The sequence below is a fragment of the Pleurodeles waltl genome, chromosome 6 (assembly GCF_031143425.1).
Source record: "Pleurodeles waltl isolate 20211129_DDA chromosome 6, aPleWal1.hap1.20221129, whole genome shotgun sequence".
NCBI classification, from domain to species: Eukaryota; Metazoa; Chordata; class Amphibia; order Caudata; family Salamandridae; genus Pleurodeles; species Pleurodeles waltl.
Window position 1 is genome coordinate 126,624,295 of NC_090445.1, and position 26,033 is coordinate 126,650,327.

General features: G+C 43.4%; 1 protein-coding gene across 2 annotated transcripts in view; it reads right to left on the reverse strand.

Annotated features, from left to right (window-relative positions):
• The window catches only part of SKAP1 (src kinase associated phosphoprotein 1), a 1,036,580-nt gene that overhangs the window by 799,069 nt on the left and 211,478 nt on the right, over nucleotides 1-26,033 (reverse strand). For both annotated transcript variants that reach the window (XM_069237544.1, XM_069237543.1), the window contains exon 3: nucleotides 20,271-20,296. In XM_069237544.1, the coding sequence (XP_069093645.1) occupies nucleotides 20,271-20,296 (26 nt within the window). The remainder of the gene's footprint in view (nucleotides 1-20,270; nucleotides 20,297-26,033) is intronic.

A 26,033-nucleotide genomic window follows, 5' to 3' on the forward strand; every position in this document is an offset into this window, starting at 1 on the left:
TATGATATTGATATTTTGGCCTCTATCCTGGATTTCGGGGAGACAAACTCTGAGGCTGTTGGGACTCATGGCCTCCTGCATCCTGTTAGTCAAACATGCCAGATGGCATATGAGGGCTTTGCAGTGGGACCTAAAGTTCCAGTGGGCGCAGCATCAGGGAAACCTTACCAACAGGGTTCAGATCTCTGAGGAAACTGCAAAGACTTGCAGTGGTGGTTAGTGAACTACGATTGGGTCAGAGGCAGGCTCCTCTCCCATCCCAAACCAGATCTCACAGTAATGACAGATGCGTCACTTCAGGGATGGGGCAACCATCTGGGAGAGGTGGAGATCAGAGGCCTCTGGTGTCCGGCCTCCATATCAACTTATTGGAGCTCCAGGTGATCCGACTGGCATTGAAAGCATTTCTTCTTGTTGTAAAAGAGAAGATAGTGCGGGTGTTCACGGACAACAACACTGCAATGTGGTACTGCAACAAGCAGGGTGGTGTGGTGTCATGGACCCTTTGTCAAGAGGCTCTGTGTCTTTGGACATGGCTGGAACAGCAGGGCAACACCTGGCAGGTTCTCCGAACGCCAGGGCGGACGAACACAGCCGTCGATGCCTAGCGGATCACGAAAGGTATCTCCATCCGGAGATGGTGCAAGTACTCTTTCAGCAGTGGGGAGAGATCTGGTTAGATCTCTTTACCCCCGCAAAGAACGTGCAATGTCAGCAGTACTGCACATTTGAGTTTTCAAGGAGGCAATCGTTCTGCAGCGCTTTTCGTCGTGACTAGAGTTCAGGGCTCCTGTACGCTTTTCCAGCCGAACCACTTCTGCGCAGAGTTCTCAAGAAGATCAAGAACAACCAGGCCCAAGTCATCCTAGTGGCTCTGGATTTGGCACGGAGAGTCTGGTACCCCGAGCTTCTAAAAATGAGCATCAATCCTCTGATCAGGCTGCCCCTTCGGGAGGATCTTCTGTCACAGCAGCAGGAGAGGGTTCTCCACCCTATCCTGCTAACTCAGCGCCTTCATGCATGGAGATTGAGCAGCGACAGTTGACGGCTTTTTGACCTTCCTCCCGAAGTCTGTAAAGTTATTTTGATAGTCAGGCATCCCTCCACTAAAACAGTATACACCTGCCGTTGGAAACGCCTATTGAACAGAAAGGTCTATTGATCCTCTTTCTGTTTCTTTCGGATATCCTTCTCTTCATGCTTTCCCTTGCCCAGCAGGGTTCTGCCTTGGGTACTCTCGAGGCCTATCTTTCTGCCTTATCAGCACTCCTTTGGCTGCCTGACTAGACTTCACTTTTCAAATCCCCTATTATACATAGATTTCTCAAAGGGCTTGTACATATGTTTCCCCCTACGCCCTTTGTTATGCCCCAATGGGACTTAAATCTGGTCCTCACATTTCTTATGTGTGCTCCCTTTGAGCCTTTGCACAACTGTCCCCTCCGGCTGCTAACCATCAAAACAGCCTTCTTAGTGGCAATAACATCTGCCAGGAGGGCGAGGGAGATGAAAGCTCTGTCACCAAAGCCTCGATCTATCCAGACAAGTTGGTACTCCGAACTCGTGCCTCTTTCCTCCTCAGGGTGGTGACCCCATTTCATCTGGGTCAGAACATCACCTTGCCCACCTTCTTTGCTCCACCGCATTTCTCTAAGGAAGAGGAGCAACTTCACTGACTGGACCCAAAAAGAGCGTTGTCGTTCTACCATGACTGCACAAAAGAGTTCCAGGTGGATGCCCAACTCTTTGTGGGGTACATTGGAGCAAAGAAGGGTTGGGCAGTGCAGAAGTGAACCATTTCACGCTAGGTCATTCTCTGCATTAAGATCTGCTATGCACTGGCCAGGAAGCAGCCACCTGAGGGGTTGAGGGCTCATTCTACCAGGGGCAAAGCTGCTACCACTGCTCTAGCTCGGGCGTTCCAGTCCTGGATATTTGTCAGGCGGCAACGTGGGCATCTTTGCACACGTTTGCAAAACATTGCTGCCTGGACAATCAGGTATGGAGAAACTGACCTTTTGCCCGTTCAGTCCTACAGGACTTTAGTGTAGCAGAGGTATCCACAGCCCACCGCCAGGAGGTTATGGCTTGGGTATCTATTCAAAGGTAAGGACTATGCAGCTAGAAGTCTCTCCCAGATGAACAAGTTACTTACCTTCGGTAACGCATTATCTGGTAGAGACTCTATTTAGCTGCAGATTCCTTACACCCACCCATGCTTCCCCGCTCTGCGGATATGTCTAGTAGGGTTAGGGTTTATCCCTTTCAGGGCCCTAGTTTTGCACAGACAAACTGATGGTTCTATCCATGACTCTGCGCTTCTGGCGTGGAAGTTTGTGGGTAAAAGAACTGACATATGCGTGCCGGGTTGGTGCCTTCATAGGCGACTGTGATGTCACAGACGGCTCCAGAGACACTGATGACGCCACACTGAGCTGAATGACGCATGTGGATCCGAACAATGCTACCCGACGGCGTGCGCAGGATATTGCTCAGCAAACAAAATTCGGATTCGAAGCGGACACCAGGGAATTCAAACGTAAGGAATCGGAAGCTAGAAAGAGTCTCTACCAGATAATACGTTACCGAAGGTAAGTAACTTGTTCTTCTCATCATCAGGAGTCTCATTGTTATTATGAGCGCTATTCTCGATGTTGTCATCAGCGCTATTTTCATTGTTGTCATGAGCACTAGGCCCATTACTGGGATCAGTGCTGTTCTCATTGTTGTCATCAAGGCTAGTCTTATTCACGAACAACACGGATTCTTCTTGAAAACACCGAAATGTGGTGCCTGTAGCAGAGGCTATGGCCTTCCAGCAGCTTTTAAAAAGCCGTGCTGTTGAAATCGGGCAATGTTTCTGGTCTTTTCTCAGGTGCCCACTTCCCTTAAAGGTAAGATCTGCCTTCTGAGAATTCGGACACAGTCTGGGTATCTGCTACATGTGATTCTGGAAGAAAGCAAGGAGCTGACCAAGAACAACCTCCATGGATGACAATTTATATGCCACAAGTGTTGTCTCCTGTGAAGCGTTTGCACTGTAGGCCAACCTTATAAAAACAGGTAGCCTGTTTAATAAACATCATAAAAACACTGCAAATATTCAAGGAGACATATCCTAGTCGATGCAGCCTAAAAACAGATTTTTACAGCACTCATAAGAGGGTGGGGGCATACACCAAATTGGAAGAAATTGGAACTTCATATGAGACATTAAGGTGCAGTACATAGGAGGGCTGGGGCATTAAGGGTCATGTGTAAGATCTATACGTATTACCCTTAGCCCTCACATTTTTAGGTGCTGTTGACAGCTTTCCGTGTTGTTCCAAGGGGTAACTAGTGTATGTAGTGTCTGTACAGGAAAGGCAGAGAAGCACTGTATGTATATAGTATTTCTATGATGCGCACTTACCTAAGAGGTAGCAGAGAGCTGTACATGGTCAAAGACAAGCAGAAAGTCAATGAGCAATAGAAGAGGAAGATGAGTTGCGCACTGTTAATGCATTGTCATGTAGTGATTTTTAAAGAGGCGAGTCTTCAGTTCAAAGTACTTCACAGGGTCAAAGGCAAAGGTACAATCACGGATCGGCAGGCAACTTGGTTTCCATGAATTCTCAACAGCTGGGCATCAAAGAGATGAGAAAGCCGAACTAAAGTGGATCTCGACTACTGATTAACCCCGTCCAAGGTATTCCAGCCTACACTTAGAAACTGAACCCATGACCTGGGCATTAAGCTGACCTCAGCTCAGGATCTGGGCATCCCTGTGCCTCAGCCTTGCACCTGCTGCCTGTTCTCTTCGGTGCTCAGCGGAACTCTTACACCTTCCTTGATAAATGCCTTCGCGGCTCTGACAGCTTATCTCAGCTCACTTTTCTCAGGCTATTAGCCTCTTAATTACATTCCATCATGCAGATCACCTTGGTGTGCTCTCCCTCTCCCGCCCTACCTAGGACCTGCTGCAGTGAACATCCTTCCCTGAGCTGTTCTTCTGCAAAAGCAGTCCTTTCCCATACTTTCTTCTGGTCTGTTGAAAATCCAAGTCTAGCTGTGAAAGGTTGGCTCCCTTACATTCTGTGTGTTTCTCTTTCTCTAAATTATAAAATATATTTGCGTTCTCTTCATCGCCTGTGTCTTATCTTTTAATTACATCTGTTTGATAATTTTGCCTACCCCCGCCTTTAGTTTTATTTGTACCAATGTGCTATCCACATCTTTATTTCTATTCCCGTCTCATAGCTTCATCCATTAGCTCTCACATCTTTACTTGATTTCGTACCCAATCTCTATCCGTCCACTTTTCATTTCTTCCTTTACTCCATTCTTCTGCATTTCACACTTCTTCTTACAACACTAGACTGTGCTCCCTTTTTTCATGCTCCACATTTTCACTAGGCGTGTGTCAAGTCGCAAACCCAAACGCTTTGCAACTTTGCATATTTTTTCTATATATACACTAACTCAGTAAATCAAGAAACTGGGGAAGTTTATTTAAAAAAAAAAAGGAAAAAGAGCTAAAAGGTGCAACAGGTACATTAATGGTGTCTCTCAGGGCCTCAACCATGCTGCTTGGCTCCCACAATCTCCCAGAGTCCTGAGGCAGGTATGTCACATTTCCCACAATTAAATCTTAGGGCAGGATTTAAGTAATCAGAGAATCGGAGGTAGGTGGCCCAGAGAATGCCATACAGCTGACTGCTGAGTGTCATCTATTGTGTTTCCCGGTTGCCAAGATTCAAATGCGGGACCTCTGACAGTACGGTGTCACTTATTATGTTGCTATCTTACCGATCAGGGCTACATTACACCACCTTCACTGCTTTAACTCACAGGTGGCTGTACCTGGCTGCAGAATGACACCTATTGTGTTTCCACACTGGTGCTCAGACTGAAGGTTAGCCTCGTACCTCCAATTTCTCACTGCTTTGAGTTGCACTAAAAGACTTCCTCCAGCAAAGGATGGGTTGTGGGTTGCCACTGAATGGAACCTACTGTGTAGGGAATGGTATGCACCTGGCTGCAGATTAGCACCTATTAAATTGGGAATGGTACGCATGTGGCTGTCTAGTGTTTCCCCACTGCCATTCAGTTCTAACATTAGCCACAAGTGTCAGCAGAAAGAGGTCCCTGCAGCCTGAAGTTCGTCCATCTAGGAGGAACATCAGGCAACAAGAAATCGGGTTATCAGGTGAAGTTGGGCAACTTTACTCATCTTCTCAAAAGGCGACCTTTCCAGAATTTGTGGGCAAAGTTATTTCACCCACCCCTCATATGTACTGCTAATCCTACCCAATGCAACCCCTTCAGGTTTCCACGTCTTTGTGTTCATAACAATGTAATTTATCTTTTGATTTCAATATCCTTACATCTATTACTCCTTCTGCTGTGCTTCTTTTCCTCTTCAATTAATTCTATGACCAACATCAACATCATCTTTACTTTAATTCCTCCTCCTCCTGTGCTTCTCATCTTGACCTCAGTCTCTCCTATGACCCACTTCATTGTTACTTCCATTCCTCCTGTGCTCTTTTTCCTATCTTTACTTCGATTCTGCCACCTGATCTTGATTGCAATTTCTCAGACCAGTTAAACCCTTGCATTTACCTCCCACCACTTTCCACAAGTTCACTTTCATCCTTTTCCCTTTATGCCTTTGCCCAGTCTCTAAACAAGTAACATGTAAGACAAAAGTTAAGTAACTTCCTGGTCCCAGTACTGACTTTTATTTTTGCAAGGGCTAATGCTCTGCTACAAGAGCTCCTGTGGCATGGCGGAGCGCCCCGAATTGCCCTTGAAAAATGTTGCAGACCTACATTCAAGGGAGGCCTCGCTACCCCAGACCTGACCTTATACTAGAGGGCGGCACACCAGCTGGTGCTTATGTATGGGACTAATTAGTTCTGGGCACTGCCTATGCTGGAACACTGACAATGGAGATTTAGTATACACCGTTTAGGTTTGCCCTGCACTGTCACATGTTTGGGAAGGAGTGCTGGGGACTCTGGGAACTGTTTTAGGATGGAGGGTACCCAGGGAGCCAAAGCGGGCCCTGTTACATCACAAACAATACGGGGGGGAGAACATGGCGTGCGGCAGCACGGCCGTGCGCTGAGCACCTACCCGAGCCCCTCAGTGCAGCGACAGCTCCCTTTCTCCACTCGGAGGATCGAGCGTTTCTTTTTTTCTGATGGGGAATGTGCGAGGAGGCCCCGTGGAAACTAAGAAGAATATCGGCGGGGTGGCAAGCTGGATCCATGCCGCCCTGGAGCTCCGTAGGAGCCGCCGAGCAATCTCCTGCGTTCCCCTCTGGGGGAGCAAGGGCAGAGTCAGCACTGGTTGTGCTGCAGCCCCAACAGTAGAGGCACTGGAGGCAGGGGAAAGAGTTGGAGGAAGAAGGAAGCCTGAGGGCTTGGGAGACCACCATTGGAGGCCAAGAGGCTCCACAGGAAGGTACAGGGGGACTCCCAAAAGAGGTAAAACGATTTCCTCTTCTTTTTTTAATCTAAGTTCACGGCCAGTTTCAGCCTTGGAGTCAGAGGCTGGGGAGGAGGAGGAGCGGTCATTGGAAGGACTGAGAAGTGTACAGGAAAAAGAGGAGGTGTGGGATTCTAAGAAGAGTAAGATTAAAAGTAAAACTGGAAGTGTTGATACTAAAGTTACCCCCTCTTTACGAGCCTATTTTAGGGCATTACCGTTAGTATCTGCTAACACTTCTGGCACTCTGAAGGAGCAAGAACGGAGTGTGTGTTTTAGCCCCATGCAAGCTCTGGAGTCTGAGACAGAGGTTTTTTTACCCCCTTCCTTGGTGGAATCACCCCTGCAAGAATCTCAAAGTACAAATCAGGATATTTTGGAGACGCATGAAACTTCTAACTTGTCTAGACCCTCAGAAAAAAGGGAATCTTCAGTTTCCCTAGACAATCAACCTCAGGCTGGGGTATTAGGGTCTAATACATTGGGGAATATGCTTGCCTTGCTTACTGATAAGATTAATAAAGGTTTCGCAATTTCGGAAACAAACCAGGGGGAAATTAGGCTTGCTTGTGAATCATTGGAAAAGAAAATAGAACTCCTGGGAATCAGAACGCAAGCTTTAGAGGAATTGGTGGAGATTATCAAGGGCGAGATGAGCAGAAATAAGGAAAAAATTCAACTCTTAAAGGAGAGGGAGCAAGACCTTCAGGAGAAGCTTGAACATTTAGAAAATAACTCTAGAAGAAATAATTTAAGATTCTCAAATGTCCCAGAAGGAGCGGATTTGAAGAAATTTGTGGTTTCCCTTATAAAGAGAGTGATAGCCCTGTATGAGACTGAGGTTGAGATTATGAAGGATATTCAGAGGGTTCATAGAGACCCATTCCGGAGAAATCCTAACAACAAGAAACCGCAGAGGATCTTGGTGAACTTTCAAACGTATAGGCTGAAAGAAATGTTTTTGACAAAGGCCTTGGTGGCAAGATCTATAGAAGTCGAAGATTTCTCTATGAGATTAGGTCGGATCTCTCTAGGAAAACGCTGAATAGGCAATGGGAGCTGGAAAAAGTTTAGAGGACTTTAAAAAAGTGGGTGCGGTGGCTCAACTTAAATTCCCAGCAAACCTGTGTGTAATGTATAATAACAAAATGCATAACATCAAGGACCCTGCGGTAGTCGATGAACTGTTAGAAGGAATAAAGAAGGGGGGAATTGTGTAAGGAAGACCAGAGGGCTCGGGGGAGTTCTAAATGGGACCAGTAGGTCTGTTAGTAGATGGGAGGGTTCTCCCAGTGAGGGTGGGTAGGGCACAGAACATAAATGGGTGTGTAGTAGGTTTTTTTTTGGGGGGGCACTAATGGTGAAGCATGGGGGAAAACAGAAAAAATATCCTCATACACCTCAGTTTATTCAAGTACATATGGGTGAGGTTAAGGGGTGCCAGGGAGATGGAAAGGGATAGATACAAATAATGTCTTGGACTGCCAATGGACTACGTGTGAAGGAAAGGGCTAGGAAAATCCTGCAGTTTCTTAAGGATTCTTCAGTTCATGTAATCGTTTTACAGGAAACGCACTTAACTAAAGAGGAATGTACAGCATTGTTTAAAACTCAGAAGGGGGTAGGATACTGTGTTGCTACTGAGCATGACTTTAACACAAAGGGAGTTGTAATTTTGGTTAAAAATCAGGTGGATGCGACTTTGCTTGGGGTGATGACGGATAAGCTAGACAGATGGATCATACTTAGATTGCAGTTGGGAGATAGGAAACTTGCATTGGTAGGTTTTTACGGGCCAAATTGTGACAATATACAACCGCTCCAAACAGTTTTTTCCCACCTCTTGAATTTTTCGGATCCCATTATTATGACTGGGGATTTTAATGTAGTTTTAGACAATAGATTAGATAGATCAGCAAAATGTAGGTCAGTGGGTACTCCGAAATCTCAACAATATTTAAAGTTGATGATGAAAGATTTTCGGTTACATGATCTATGGCGGCTAAGAGTGGGGCAGAAGCAGGAATTTTCGTTTTATAATAGGAAGTATGGGCGTGCTTCTCGGATTGACTACTTTTTAGTTGACCATTTGATGTGTGATCTGGTTGATGATATTGTGTATGCACCGGCCCACTTGTCAGATCACGCTGCAGTGATATTAAAAATGAGGTGTCCTCAGGAACGAGGAGGGATGAGAAGGTCTTTGGATCGAGCTTTGTTATTGGAGGAGGAGGTTATTAGTTATCTTCATAAAGAGACAGAGGCCTTTTTTTTAGGTTGAATCAGGGATCAGCCTCTAAAATAGTAATATGGGATACCTTCAAGCAGTGATGAAGGGAAGGGTTATAAGTTTGGCTAGTATAGGGAGGAATTGGAGGGGACAGAGCAGGGTATTTTGGCATGTGATACCTAATGGGTAGACAGAGGTGATAAAAAGGGTTTGGATGATAGGAGAAGACGGTTAACGTTACAGTTGGAATCCCTATTGCAAGCAAAAATCACAAAGCGTTGGGAGGCAAGCAAACTAGCCCATTTCGAATATGGAGAAAATATGGGAAAACTATTAGTCTAGAAGGCTAAGAAAGATCAGGTGAGAAATTGTATTGAGGAGTTGGTGGATGGTCAGTCGGGGGCTAGTCTTATTGATTCGGATACTATAGAAAAAGCTTTTTATAAGTCTTTTTCTGTGCTTTATACTGAGGAAAAGGAGGTGAGGAATGACGAAGTTGGTGAATGGTTAGACACGGATACTCTCCCACGCCTTATTGAGAGTAAACAAACCTATTTGACTAGGCCAATCACTGAGGAAGAAATAAGATGTGTTTTAAAAGAGTGTAAGAGGGGGGAAAGCATCAGGACCGGATGGTATTCCTATAGAGTTTTGTAAGGTATTGGGTGACTCTATAGTTCCGTCAATTAGTCAATTATTGACAGAGATCTTTGAGGAAGGAACTCCTCTGCCTGCTTCTTGGTATGAGGCAACTATTTTCCTGATTTTAAAACCTGGAAAGTCTCCTTAGAAATGTGAGTCATATCGCCCAATATCATTATTAAATTGTGACTATAAGTTGTATGCTAAAGTATTGGCAAATAGGTTAAGTGGAGTGATGAGTGATTTGATCCACCCTGATCAGAAAGGTTTTATTCGGAATAGGTTTCTGCATGAACAAACATTTAATCTAATAAGGGCTATTGATTTAGATACTTCATATCGAGAACCTTTGGCAGTTATTGCGATCGATGCAATGAAAGCTTTTGATAGAGTCAATTGGAACTATTTGAATAAGGTCCTTGAACGTAATAATTTGGGTATTAAATTTTGTAAAGCGATTCAACGAATCTGTCAGGCCCCATTGACACGGGTCTTGGTAAACGGGAAGTTAACAAATACCTTTAGGGCTACTAGGGGTACCAGGCAGGGTGGCCCTCTTTCCCCCTTGCTGTTTGATTTGTATTTAGAGCCCTTGGCTAGGAGGATTAGACAAGACTTACGAATTTCTCCTTTTAGCAGTAAGGGGTGGGAGAAGAAAGTTTCTTTGTTTGCTGATGATCTTTTAGTTTATACTTCCAATTTATCTACTGCCTTACCCACTTTATTAGAGATTACGGAACAATTTGGGAGGATTTCTGGTTATCACATTAATTCTGACAAAAACTGAGATAATGGTATGGAATTTGAATTCTGACCATTGGCGTACCACTAATTCAATGAGGTATTTAGGGGTAGAAATTGTGCAGGATTTGGAACAAATACCGGTGGTAAATATGAGGAATGTGGTAACAGCTTGTAGTAAGTTACTGTTAGGTTGGCAACATCTTCCCCTCACAATAATAGGGAGGGTTAACTTGGTTAAGATGATAATTTTGCCTAAATTGAACTTCCTTTATGATTCTATTCCTTTACAAGTGGGTAAGAAGCTTTTGGTTACTCTTCAACAAAAAATGAACTCTTTTATTTGGGAACAAAAGGGACCTAGAATTGCATGGAAGAAACTGCGCAGAAGAAAGGAGAAGGGGGGTCTTACTCTACCTGATATCCATTATTATGCATGGGCATTCCACCCCGGATCGATCAGCGATTGGAGAGATGTTTAGTTTTATGTTAGCTACTGAGAAAGTGCAGCTAAATATTTTCTATATAAATTTGGTGACCCGAAATTTTTTAAGAAAGGAAGATTGAAAATACTACAGGACGCAGCTAGAGGTTGGTTTCAGCTGCGATAAGTCGCAAAAATAGATTATTACCGTGAATGGGCTCCGGTTTGGGAATCTCTGGGAACCCCGAGTGCTTGACAGTTGTGTTGGCCTTACCCCTTAGAAAGGCCGGGATTGAATTTTGGGGGGATTTAGTTAGAAATGGTAGTTTATTGTCTTGGGAGGAGTTTACAAAGTGGACAGGAGGGAATCTCTCAAGATTAAAGTATATTCAATTAAGGGAATGGACACAAGGTGTCGCAGGCAGGTTGGGGACCGCTAATCAGTTAGAGAGTGACTTAATTAAGAAGCATTGGGGATTAAAGAAGGTTTCCAGTTGGTATTGGGGTATGTTAGATATGGTAGATGGGGAGTTTAAGCTGCCTGTCTCCCTTTTGGGGGGAGAGATGTCTGTGGATCGATTACAAGCATGGTGGGGGCTATCTATGCAAATAATATTTAGGGCAATTAAATCAGCATCATTAAGGCGAAATCATCTTTATACATTGCATAGGGTCTTTTTTTTCCCCGGAGAAATTAACTAAGATAAGAGGGGGGGAGGAAGTTAGTTGTGCTAAATGTGGTTTACTAAAGGCATCTGACATTCATATGTTCTTAGGATGTCCAGTAGTTTGTTTTGGGGGGAAAGTGTGCGAAAGGATTTCTAGTCTTTTATTACAATATAGTACACCATCTCTACCCTTAGTTATTTTTGGCATAGTGGAGCAAGAAGAAGTAGGTTCTAGAGTTGTAAAGACAGCGTTGCTTTATGCAATACTTCTGGCTAAGAGGGAAATTTGTCGGAAATGGGTATCAGTGCTTCCCCCTTCATATGCTGATTGGTTGGATGCTTTGATTGTTATGTCAGAATTGGATATTGCAGTGGATAAATTACATACGGAAAAGAAAGTAAAAATATGGTACCAGTTGTTAGAAGGAAGAGTTGTAGAGAGTAATTCAGGATAAGCATTTATGTCCCATGATTACAAGCTTGTTTACTCTCTTGCCTTGGCTGCTGACCTTGTGTGCCGTAGGACAAGTGAGAGAGGATCGAGCCCCCTGGCATTTGGTCATTTTCGAGTATGAGAAATTATGGAGTCGAACAGGAGCCAGGGGTGTATGAGGACAAAAAAAAATATATATGGTTGGGGGGCAACAGATATCAAAAGGCATTATTTTGGCGAGGCAACAGATGGCCAAGAGAGATATCACAACGGCATGGAAGAGTGCAGGTGCCCAATCCAGAGAGGGATAGGCAAAGGGCATAGATCTCTGTATGGGCCTGGAATGCCCTATGTACGAGGCTAAAGGATGTCTCCATAAATATATTAAAATATGGAAGGACTGGGTGAACCACAGAGGAACTCAAATAGAACCCTGCCCACCCAGGCCCATCGACAAAGGGTTACGCTCCTCTAAGTGCACCTCAGGTTGAGATTGGGGTGGAGGGTGTACTGTCTCTTTGGCTAACTGAGGCTCCTTCCTCTGTTCTGGCCAATGGGAATAAACTCTCTGACCTACAGGACATGTATACGCCAGTATAGTTGGATGTGTGGTATAATACTGCTGATGTATTGTTATTTCTTGTATGCAGTATGCTGGGCTTGGATTTTGTTCTGCTTTGTTTCATACAAAACCAAATCAAAAGTTGTTATAACAATTAAAAAGCTAAGTAACTTGAAAACTATGTAAGTTATTAATGGCAGCTACTTTCAATTTAAACCACAAAATGCACAGGGGGGAACGTAAGCTCACCAAGTGGCAGACCACCTATATATATATATATATATATAAAAACAAATCCACCTTGTGTCTCTTTAATCCAGTACCAGACACCACCTGCCACTTTGTCACTCCTGCAGGTTCTTGCTTTCCCTTGGTGACCATATATCCATATTTCTCTTATGTCGCCTTTCTGCTTTGTGCGTTTTTCCCTTTCTTGTTTTCAGTAAATTTCTGGTGCGAAAAAATAAGTGTTGGTTTAAAAAAATTAGTGCTGCTGACCTACACTAGCAACCACTGGCTCAAAGTCAGCACTGGCCATTGGCAAGGACATTAGTGTGGGCTGTTGTACAGTGAAGTGTTGTTAAGGTTGGTCAAGCAATTCATATGTTTGGGTCTAAAGACATTTCAGAAGCTGGCTCTTTTTGACAGAGTGAGCAGATGGCAGTAGTACTGTGTCTGGAAGGGTCATTGGGGGGAAAATACAAGGGGCGTGCACTGGTAGGCTGTATGCGAAGACTGCACTGGTGGCTTTTGAGAGAAGTGGACACTTTTTGACAGTGTGAGAAGGTGGCACTGGTGCAGTGTCAGTTGAAAACGAGTGTGCACTGGCAAGCTGTACCAGAACCCTGCAATGCTGATCACTGTGAGGAATCTGCATAGCCAGAGTGATACATAAATTGGCAACACAGCACATATCAGGATTAGCTAAACAGGTAGTTAAAGGGAGGATATCACCACAGCCATTCCATGAGGGCACTTCATATACACATTGTCATAGGCCACTTAGCACTGGTTCTAGGGACGTATGAAACTGGCCACATTGGTGGTGGTGACTTCAACTTTGGGTGCTGCAGGACCACATTTTGGGTCCAGTAGCAACGTCTGTATTAGATTTATGGACCCCAATGTACCTGAGAGATAAGATTAGCCTCTACTTGTAGATTCCACACAAGATTTACATTTGCTAAGTGCCCTGGAATCTACAGGAGCTACTAGACAACACCAGGAAAATAATCACCCAAGCCCTAATCACCAGGAAACTAGACTATTGAAACACCCGGCACGCAAATTACCAACTAGCTGTAGACTGTCTAAAATGCAGCAGCCAGACTAAAACTCAACTTCCCAAATCAAGCCTGCATCACACCACATCTTAATGAACCACACTGGTTCCCAATACACAAAAGTGTACCCTTTAAACTCCTCACCCACAACTACAAACCTCTCCATGACACTGGCCATGCTTACCTGTACAGCTGCACTCCTTTTCACCAACCTTCTAGACACCTCCACTCTGCCGGACTTTCACTACCACACACACCACGCATACACAAAAGCAAAGCAGGGGGCTGCCCTTCTCATACCTAGTCCCTTAAGCCTACAACGACATTTCACAGCAAATCAGAGCCTCCTCCTCTCTTCTTGACCTTTGCAAGAAGCTGAAGACCTCGCTTTTCGTGTACGCTCCCAGAGCTTGCCTCACATACCTGCAACAGAGTGCCTGGATAGTCAGAACGGTGATTAGCATGTTATAAAAAAATTATAACGTAACAGGGCATTCAGTCAGGAGATATATAATGAGGCCATCCATGAGGACCAGAAAAGTTTGAAGTGGCTGATGAATGATACAGACCATATTTACAAACAGCCAGAGATTAGATGGCGGGGCCAGGCACCAACACTGTACAGCAAGGTGTGGGCTCTTAGGGGTAGATATTCAGCAGTAGCTCAATTTCCTATGCCATTGCAATAGCAGTCATCTCTATGGCAGCCACTTAAAGGCTTCAAACAGTCAACTGAGGCAAAGCCTGGCACACACTCTTCAACAAGACAACAGGGTTATGCCACTCATAATATGAAAGTGTCCATTGGGACCAAAACTAGATCAGGTACCTTGGTAATGAGCAAGTAAAGGTTACCACCTTTTGGAAGAATTAATCTGGTGTATTTTCAGCTTGTTTAATCTAAATGGACCATCAATGTATGCACACGTGAATGTCTGACATACAACTATTTGAGCTTAGGTGACCACCGAAGTACTGCCTTGACCAAGGTTCAGATGTTTTCCACATCTGTCACAAAAATATTAAAAGCCAGCAAATCATTCAGTTCAGCAAGCCAAAAGATTCAATAATTAAACTATATTGAAAAATGTTAGTGTGTTTTACGTTTTGCCTTGTACAGCACTAACTCAGTGCAACAGGGTCTCAGAGGGCTGTGCTATCAGCAGTGAATAACGGAGTGCAGGACACACTAGGCACAATGTTGTAATTATTTTCAAAGGTTTTAAAAAAGGAAGCATCAAAATATAAATAAGTTAAGATTCATATGTACCAATCGTGTGAGTGGGATAGGTGTCTCTTGGAATATTGCACGAGACAGGCTAAGGAGGGGAACAATTTGTTAATTATGCAAGAGGTGAATAAGTATTTTTTACTTTTATTAGTGAGGCATACAGGAAACAAAAACATATATGGACTAACACTGAGTACAAGAGCGCTACAGAAAGGTATAATATTCCTCTAACATTGAACACGTCCTATACAAAATACCCCATGTAAGGTTTAATACCAGTGCAAGGCCAATTGAGACGACAGTTTATGACTTCATTGTGAACTTCACACAGATCAACTGCATCCAGTACAAAAGCAGTATTTTTTAAGAATACACTTATTTTATTCTTGCATTGTTTCTTCAAATGTACTCTCCGTATTCCGCATGAATCACACGAACCCATGTATACAGTGTGATGCACAAACACACAATCAATTGCTCGTGCAGTGAAGACACAGCAGTAGTAAACAAGTAACAAGAAATGTCTATGGATTTATTTCACACGTTGAAAACTCAGCCTGCGAGTTAAAATAAAAATTGATCATCTTTTTGGAACATCAATCGAAACACCTTCTTCAGTGTAGTAATTACACTAGGGTCATACTATATTATCAATAACAAATACCCAGATGGTGCTGCTAGTAATGGTTTTGTATCAAGCGCAGTTTGGAGATGGCAAATTCCAAATGTGTCAAACGTCTAACCACAAAAAGAGGTCTTCTCCAAGTACTGAATAGTGTCTTGATTCTAGATGGTATTAATCATGAAACTGGCAATTCCTTATGTTTCAGTACAATAAGCAAAGTGGATTCGAGTAAACGGAATAGTTTATTCAATGGGGTTGCAGCAGTAGTGTATTCTCGAGTGCCAAGTGTTGTTTCAACATAACAGCACATTGTGCCAATTTTATGCTAACAATTGTTACAAGCTGATCGAGAGAAGTAAGGAATCAAGCTTCTAGATTGAAGCTTCGACGCTATTCTAGACCCCACGCTGCATCTGCCACCAAGACCAACCCTGAAAGTCATTCTTCCTAGCAGGCCAAGATGTCTAGAAACACTACAGACACTTAAAATGATACATTTACTTAGGAGGAAATAACTGCGTTATTTTTAAGGTCCAAACATGTACAGACTTAAAACTAAATTTAGACAACAAAAGAAATTAAACATAGTGCAGGCAAAGGTGAAAAGGGCACCGACGAAGGTAAGAAATACGATATTCAATTGTTTTAACAATTTTAGATCTCAATGGTGATTCCATGACATAATGCCACTTAAGCTAAGATAAAAACAGCGACCGCCATCCAAAAATCGTTAGGTTTAAAATAACTCGCTGTGAGCATTTAAATATGTTTTTTATCTCTTTTCCAGACAAAACCCTAATTTGCACAGCTCCTGGCACGGCTGCTTGTTCTTTTTGCCTGTATTTCGTACACATCTGTCCATTGTACGCCGCTGAATGGCGCCAGATGCTGGCTTCATCAAGCAGAGCAAAAAAACAAAGGTTTGGATGCAATTAGAGGCAGCGAGTATGCAGTGGGCCCGATATTAAAATGCGAGGACGTCGTCCTGCTGGGAATTTGCGCGCAGCGCTCCGCCATGCTGCCAGACACGACAGGCTGGAGGCTGGAGGCTGCGCGGGAAGGCAGCATACAGCCATTTACTGCCACAGCGAGACGGTGATCAGAGGAGACTGCGCAATCAAGGGTGGTTCTCGTTAATGGGCCTTGGGTAAGGATATTAACCGGCCTATCCAAGGCGGAAGGCGCTCTACTGTGATCATCTCCGGGCCGAGCGTGTCACCGCCAGAAGTAGGGGCCGTCGTAGGAGCTCTCGCCACGGCGCTGGTTTCACGGCGCGTTGGGGCTTCAGACAATATTGTCACCAGATGGACACATTAACATCTCTTAAAGCAGCAGTATCACTATACAGATCAACACCAATCTACACCCTTGCGAATCTAACAGTGTACTCAGTCAAACTACCCACACTTTTTATGCTGAACACTAGGATTTCACAAGCAGGCTCACTTCGTGGGATAAAAGGTGTGTGCCTTTTACTGTGGCAGATAGCTACATCCTCGTTTTACATTTTGTTTTCCTCTTTCGTGTTCAGGGCACTTCTAAGATTGCCAGTTTCCGGCAACCAAGTGATATGAACGAAACCACAAAAACTATAGTAAACAGTATCGGTCACACCTCCTCCCTTATATTAAACTACAGATTACAAATTTTAAGGTTACATTCTCCTATAAAATGAAAGTCAAATGGTACCCAAAACAACAATGGAGGTGAGGAGGCCATCTGAAACGGAGTCTACAGATTATTAGACGTGTTTAGTAGGATTCCAGGTAACATGAAACGCTCCAATATGTTATTCTAAACCACCGATGTTCAAAGTAGGTCTGGGAGGGTTATATCCATGCCAGTTTTTTGGGATATCCACAATGAGTTTTACCTCCATTTAAATTTATTGTAGGTGAATTTATCTTATGAGGTATCCGTAACTTGAAAATACAGTTTGGTTCCTGGACCCAAGCGAGGCACCCCAGTTCTAAAGCAACTACTAATTACCATGAGCAGATTTAGTTTTGGGTAGTACTGCTTACTGTATTAAAAATTAAAGTGTCTGTAAATTGATGTCATTGCACTTGTTTCAGGTTAAATACACGCATGGGCTTATTTGAAGTGAATGACAGTTGACACATATGGACGTTAAATTTCAGTTTCATTTACTTATCCTGTGTCTTTGGTCATTTGAGGGCCTTTCATAGACCATCATATGAAGCTGTGAGGATGTTTGAACAGTGCTGACCGAGTACTTTGCAGTGAATTAGGATGAGGGGCATATGCTAGCTAGTACACTCTGGGCCCTCAGATTACATGCAAGAAGAGGTTGACCGCTATGACTTGGTAGTGGACGGTAGGAAGAGCTGGCATGGCACTACTGGAAGAAGGCTACAAGCTAAAGCACTTAGGGAAGGGGGTAGCCCAGTCAAAAAGGGGAATCTTTGGACCATGTAGAAGACCACCTGACCCAGTTTAAGGTTCAGAGCAGGTCACACAGTGGTAGCTGTTTGCTCTCAGTAGGTCTGAGCACTACAGTACTCTATGAACTGAGGGCATGGGCAGAACCACAGAAGGTTCACTGCACATGGACACTGCCCCTTGGCTGTATACACCATGAAAGGACTTCGGTGCACCTTGCCTTTCAATGAACCCTTCCAGAGAACATCCTTCCTACCTCCCACACTTGGAAAATACTGGTAATGGTTGGAGGACAGCATCTGAATTATGAAGGTGCTCTTTTTTATTGAGAACCAGTTGAGGGGGTTTACTAGCTGCTGGCTTTAGTGAAAGATCAAAAGAAGAAAGCACTTATCAATGCAATGAAGGTCTGAGTGCTCCATAAGGTTCTGGTGGCATGTGGAGCTTAAGGTCCTAGGCATCTCATACCAACTTCTAGTGCTTTCTTCTTTCCACGAGTTTCATAGCTCTTCTGTGTCAAAAAAGCATCTTTGGTGGCTGTGAGGACAGCGCAATGGGTGGATGTGTCTGCAGCAGAGGTCCGAGCACATTAAGCAAATCAAAATGCTGACACAGTTCTGAACACGCCTCTGGGCTCAATAAATCGCCTACCACTGAGCTGGGAAACAGTGACACCTCTACCAGTGGCACTTGAATGTTCAATGGGGAGCACTGACTTGTTAAACGGATGCTGGTTAAGCCTTATCATGGAGGAAATGGCACACAAGGTGGTTAATGATCTGAGATGAAGCCACATGCCTTATTCAACACCCTGGTCAGTAACAAATAGAAAGCAAAATGCCCATTGGATAACGTGGACACTGTATACCAGGCACTTTAAATTACTTAGATGTAACAAACAATATAAAGGGCAACTTTGCATTTGGTTATATGGCGACCACCTGATAATTTCTCTTGGAGCCACCTGAATTAGCAATACGTTCGAGTCGATGAATATTTTTGGTGTCCATAATAAAGAAGGAACCTGTACAAAGTGGCCACTGTGATTTTCAGAACTGTGACTAACTATACCGTTTTTATTTAAGTGGTGTAGGAAATAAATGTTTAATGAAACATACACTTCCCATAGGATCAACTTGACAGTTTACAGTGATGTTCTGTAGTTTCAACACAGTGTTATAACAAAGAACTAGAGCACTCATATTATTTATGGGTGAAAAAAAGTGAGGCACACATGAATACCAAGCTGCGTGAGAGCAGCTCTAGAAGTCACAACATTTCCTACAAAGTTAGCTATAGTAAATAAACAACATATGCTAGTTAATGTTTTTTTAATACATATTTGACAACTGCTTTCTCAAATATTCGAGGATAAGTCTATGTTTATGTTAGTTTTAGCATAAATTAGTTTAAGAAGGCTAACAAAAGCCAATTGGACAATTTCTCGTTCTATGCGCATTAAACCGTATTTCCACACCAGTTTCCTCAGACTATGGCTCTTCACAGATTTTATGATTTAAGACTAAAAATAGGAATATTTCGGAAGACTAAGATACACTTTTAGGCCTTCCATCATAATGCACAAAGTACATTTTTCAGACGAGGAGAAAGCTACTCACCAAAATAGCCCTTATTTTAAATCAGTAGTTTTATGGTAAAAGAATGGTCAAACCCACCACAAGTTAACATTTTGAGATTTCTTTTTTTTTTTTGCATCTTCAGATTCCTTCTTTCAGATGTTTTCATTTGCACCCCCAGCTTGCATGAAAGTGACCTGGCTTATTTTTTTTTTTTTTACATTTAATCTGTAAACGTAAGGAAATATATATTAACACAATAGCAACAAAACAGGATGATGGTCGGAGTGCTGAAACATTTCAAGCACTCCCCCCCCCATCCCCCCCTCGGTCACAGATCTGGGTTTAATCCATCGTTCTTTTGCTCACCATGCCATGCCACCCCCCTTTTGTGTTTGTGTCAGTTCAGGCTAGACTATTCCCATGGTGAAAATGGTCAAGACTGATTTGCATATGGTTAGGTCCTAACTGGGGTGGCATGGTGAGCAAAAGAACAATGGAAAGATCTGTGATGGGGTGAGTGCTTGAAAAGTTTCGGCACTCTGTCCATCATCCTTTTGTGTTGCTAATATTAACACATTAGCAACAGCTCAACTCGTGAGGTAAATTAGAGGAAAATAAACATCTTAAAATATTGAGACTGGCAGAAGAGCAGGTGCAAAATCTGATGTGTATGCAATTTGAAATTAAAGAACATTTAGGAAACATGGAATGGTCACCAGATTAAGAAATTAGCAGAAGATGGAAAAAGCAGACAGCTGAAGTTGTACAGAGGATTGTACGCATTGTCTGTCAGCTTCTGAACGTAGGACAGGCATCTTCGAACACTCGTAGCAAGAATACATCACTGCTCAGCAACCAAGACGATCAACCCTGATATCTAGATCCCCAGTGGCCTGAAGTCAAACGACCAAAGTTCAGCAATCCCCACTGCCAACTAGATCAGTTTAGGTTTTTAAAGTTTATAAGTCACTTACCTCGTGAAGGAAATTCCGAAGAGTACCTGAAAAATAAAGCAGGAATGTTAAAGACAAAATGCAAAGATACTTATGGACTAACAGCGAATAGCAACAACCCATATGTGATCCCCTGAATGCCTCATAAGCCTTCACTTAAGAAGATGTGTCACTGAAGTCTAGGTTTATGTAGAGTAGAATAACAATTAGCGAATTGCGATTTTTTCCGAATAGCAGTTAGTGAATTACGATTTCTAATGTATGAAACTCATTAAGTTTCATTTAGCGATCCACAGTGGGTCACAAATAGATCTACCTCATGAATATTAATGAGGTAGGTTGCAGTTTGTGATTCACTGCCATCATGGGGATGGTGGCCTGATGGGGTCAGCAGACCACCATGTCTGATTGCTTTGAAATAAAGCACATTGTTTTGTAAAAAACACAGCCTGATTTGCTTAAAGGAAAACGGGATTTGTTTAAAATTGCAAAAAACACAGCCTGTTTTGCTTAAAGGAAAATGGGATATGTTTAAAAAGAGAAAAATGAAACGTTTACATTTCATTTTTTGAGAGTATGCAGTGGTCCCTTGGACCACCATCTGCTCTTAAAAAATATTTTTTCAACCATTCTCAGTGGAGAAGGGGTCCCTTGGGGACTACTTGCCATTAGCGAATGGGTTACCACCAACTTTGAGCTGGTAAAGTGCGACTGTGTTGCGATCGCATTTCGGTCACAAAACATTTGTACATACCAATGCACAGCAGTATTTTTAAGGGACGACCTAAACACGCCCCTTCCAAACACTGATCCACAATCCCAAATTGCGATTCCGTTACAGGTTACCAATCTCAATTTGGGCTTTGTACATTTGGAAATGCCTTTTTGCATTTGCAACCGTCCCGATTCTTTCAATATGACAGTTTGCAAACTCAAAAAAGCTTCCTACATCTATCCCTTGCAGAGCACATGTTCCTGCACATGACGTTTGTAGTAAATAGGAAGAGCTTAGAGATCCATGGCGGCAGGCAAAATAGGCCTCTGCATAGGCACTCTCAAGTTGTCTAACCCAGTTTTCAGTGTATATTTTTAACCATGTTGCATGAATATTGATGGGTCGTGTGGCTGTTAATTCAGTTAGTTGCTATTTCAGTAGGTGCAGTGGCACCTGGGCTCAGGAATTCAAGGTGCAAACCACACCTAACGACTATTCTCCTGGCTTGCGTTAGGGCTTATATGATTCCTGCTACACCACTGATGACTGCCTGTGATATACACGCAAAATCTCCATGTGTAGTCAACTAATGAACAGAGGCACCAGTTGCTGGTCTGTGCATGCGCTTACCTGCCGAATTCTGGTGCATAAGCCGAAGAGTGCATACTGAATAGGCATTTTTCCACCAATTACCAGAAGCTGCTAGTATGTAAAAAGAGTGGTGGGGCAGCATGGGGGAAAAAACAATAAAAAAAATAAAAGCACTTACCTGCCAGTTACCTCATCGCCGCTTCGGGGCTCCTCTGCCGCCAGTGCACAGGCTCCCAGACTCCCCTTCGCCAATCTACATGCTTCTGTCATGCTGGATAATACTATTAGCCAGCATGAGAGAAGCACAGCGATTGGTGTGAGCGGGCTGGTTTTACGCTCCCAGGGGGACTGGGAGCCTGTGGCTGCTGTTTTCTACCTGGCAACGCAGCTCAGGTTGAAGCGGACTCAATGCGCATGTTGGTTTGGCCGTCCTATGTCGACCAGCCAAACCGACATGCGCACTGACAGCAGTGCCCACCACTCCACCTTCAGTGCTTTCACCGTCATGGCCCCACCCCTAACACTTGTTTTGTGAATAAAAATAAAATAATAATAAAATAGTTTTGTTATCATTGTATTTTCCAAGTTTGCTTGATGGTGGAGGGTGTGAGGGGGGAGAAGTCTATGCACTTCCGCCATAAAGGAGGAGCTTCCAGTGACAATTACATAGAATTACACAAAGTGGCAGCTAATATTGTTCCGGGATGAAAAATTCTACAGTTCTTATAACCGAATGTGTGAATGTCATGCAGCATATTTCAGTTTACTTGCAGATGTTTTGCATAAGGTACAGAAATAAGAGACCACCAAATCATTCGACAGTCCGCCATAATTAGAGATCCTCACTCGGAGGATGAGAGTATTTCTGTACATACAGTGCATCTGCCCACTGGTAGGGGAGAAAGCTAAAAGGCCACCATGCTACTTTGCCCAAGTGCGTATTGTCATTTTTTAAACAAACTCACAAAGCTGGAGTCTCTTCCTGTAATGCAAACAAAAATAAAATATCACTGCTGTGGTGCCCTGGGTTTTCTACCTGTGCAGCAAGGCCATTTTGTTTTTGCTTTTCCTGCACAGAAAAACTACCCGGGATAACTATGCCTTGCAGAGTGGATCTGGGCTTGGAATAGCAGTGACGGTAGCCCACATTAATTAGGGCGAGGCGTCCGCCAGGGGACCCAGCAGCCCTGTGGTGGACTGGTATGAGGTGAAAGACTTTCAGTGGCAGAGTCACGTGGCTGTGCTTCCTGAAACCCGGTAAATTATGTTAGGAGCCAAGAGTTGTCTGCACTAAGAGTTCCTCGGAATTATGATGGAGTAAATTTTCTGCCAAACTCTTTAAAACCCTTTTTTAAGGTGCTGTCTTTCGATAACACCTTACTAACGAGATCAGACTGACGTTTATTGTTGAGAATTGTGCTATACCTTTTGATATTTAAGGGGAATAAATGGTCCCGGTGCCGGACTGAAACCCAACACCTTTTTGGCTCCCTGCTATTTCCACTGGACATCAGCAGAGGGTTTGATCCTTTGTATTTTTGCCCTTGATCGTTTCAGTACTAAGGCCAACATTAATGTGGAGGTGCCTGTAATAGCAAAAGCGGCAAAGCAGCAGACTGCTGTACAACTTTAAACATTTCCAAAGTTTCATTAATATATTTCAGAGCGCTACCAGGTGTCCACACATGCTGTATACTGTGTATAGTCACCACTACGCCTAGCTTCAGAGTTGATTTCCTACAATCAGGCCGGTATTTAATATTTAAATACATTGTACAGAAGCAAGGTGCATTAGAGGGGCCAGCGGGGCAGTGGAAGGAGAGAGGCATTCTGGTTGTTAGGAGTGCTAAGAGAGAAAGCACAATATTTTATAAAATAATCAATATTTTTGGGAACTTTCAAAAGAGAGAGGGAGACATTGTGTGGGTGTTTTTGTCTGTGTGTATGCTAACCTTCCTGGTGAAATCCGACAGACACCTCACCATACCCGAATGAAAGCACCTGCACCTAAATATTTAGCAGAAAATACATACTAGGGGGTTGTAAGAACCCACACACGCCTCCTGAAGGTACGCCCCTGCGTTTATAGTATGAAAAGAGTACCCTAAGTCAGCTCACCGCTGTAGACTGGTCAAAGGCAAGGATACAGTCAAAAAGTGATTTAAAAAGGTTTCTGGTTTGTGGAATCTGACTGCATCTAATTACGACTAACGTGTTATGTTAAAGTTATTTTCATTTACTGAAGGTGTATTAAGAAAGAAATCCTGCACTCATCATTATCCCTGTGTCAATCAACTTACTGTTCACCCTGAAAAAGCAGTTCTAATGAGACAGGTTGTGACACCTCAAGCAGAAGTCAGGGTAATTAACATCAACGATAACATACAAACTGACATCCAGGATCACGTTGCAAATTAATTTCAATCTCAGTTGTGTCCTGTTACGCCATACCGTGAGACATTCGATACATGCATGAAACATGCACATACTACATTGCATTCACGCCTAACTCAGTCACATTTGCTCCAAAGAATCCTTTATGTCGCAGCATCTGAATCTCCCTTTCTTCACTTAATTGCATGACGATGTTGATGGAGGGGGCGCCCTGCTTCTTTCATAACGCCACTTCCCCACCACTCCTTTAATGAATGCCACCATGGCTGATTCACAAGTGTGCTCTCCCAGTGCACGTTAGGAAAAAAGTGGGATCCTAGCTTCATCCACAATGATTATTGTTAGGCCCATAGTCATCTGCAGAAAGCATTCTTTGACTTTCAGCCTTCAAAATATTGCAGTTACAACTCATGGTGTAGGCCTCACTAAGAATGGGTGTTTGGTATGCTGCATGCACCATCAATACCCGTGGAGCACCATTGCTCCTCTCACTCACCAAGCCCTGACGTTTACTTTTCAATTGTGATGGGCGCTAATCTCTACTTTACCTTGAGACAGACCAATCAATCAAAAATTATGTCTAACAAACTACTTCTCGATCTACAGTTTTTCATAGTCTGGAGTTGTATGTTAACACCTGAATCAACAGATTGGAGGGTGGAAATGATACTTACGCGGCCCTTGGTTGTCTCATCACATTTTAACGTTAGCCTCCAATAGACCATACTTAATCTCTGCTTGGCCTACCTTGCCACTCAACACTTGATTCCCATCTTGAATAGCTAACACATTAATATGAACCTCCTGATCAGTCAATATTGTACGATTCATTTTTGAGATCACATCTCAGTTGAAATCAATGATGGTTGTCTTGTAAGCGTTCTTAAACGTGCAGCTCACTCTGAACATGCTAGCAGTTTAACATAAGAAAGAACTTGTCAGTCAGTAATGCTCCAAGCAATGCAGTCAACAAAACATCTGAGCTGATTACCGACTGGTCACCCGCCCCTTTAATTTGTACAGGCTTGTGGATGTACAACGTGTGTTAATGCGAAACCAGGAGAGCAGAAAAAGCAATACATTGAGCAATAACAAATAATCAACCAATAAATAGGCTTCAGAAAATGGGATAAAGAAGGGAAGGCAGCCTCCTGGGGAACACTATGGCCTCTAAGGAGGGATACTACACCTGAGAGAATCTCATTCCACCTCCATCTGGTCCACAGTAGTAACTTGAAAGGAAAAAGAAAACCAGAACTGTTACCGCCGATACACATGCAGCAGCTTGCAATGCCAGACAAGCTCTAATGTATAGCTGAAGACAGATGAGATGCTAGAACTGCTTAGCTCACTCAGTAGGATGAAGCTCTTAGGTTCTCACCCCACTGAAAACAGTCAACACCAGCCATCAGTCTAAAGCAGAGGGCAAGCAGAAGCAAATCTTTAATTCCAAATCAATAAAAACAGACGAGTTGAGATCTTGCATCAGCAGCAAGGGTTCAGGTACCGAGCCACATTACTGGCCAAATTATTCACAACCGCTTAGTATTTACCAATCAATACTAATAGGCAAAGGTACAGATGTGCTTAAGTGCAGAATAACAGCATGTAGAAACACCTGGTAATCTCGGTATAACAGGGGAAGAATTGTCGAAGACTGCTACAAATAAGCACACAGGATAACACTGAGGTGTAGGAGTCAATGAGCCATCTAGATGTTGCCTGTGCAGCCAGTCCGATTCTCAGCTATAGATTCTCACATTTGATTTCAATGGCTCTTCGTGGCACTAGCATGGAGCAGCTGAAGGTCATAGCAGCCTTCCCTTATGCACTCTTGAAAACTTTCAGGTGTTCCTTTATATGGCAATGAGGCAAGATGAACAAGCGTTTTTTTTATGCAGAGGATGATGCGAGACCTGGGTGAGTGCCACAGTTTGGAGGCTTAGAAACGTTATTACTTATTGACAAGCAGTGGAACACCACAACGAATCACTGTGAGATCTTATATCGCCTTACAGTCAGTTTTCCAGACACCCATTAATGGGAGAGAAGAATCCAAAGTAGGTCAGGCCATAGAACTGTGG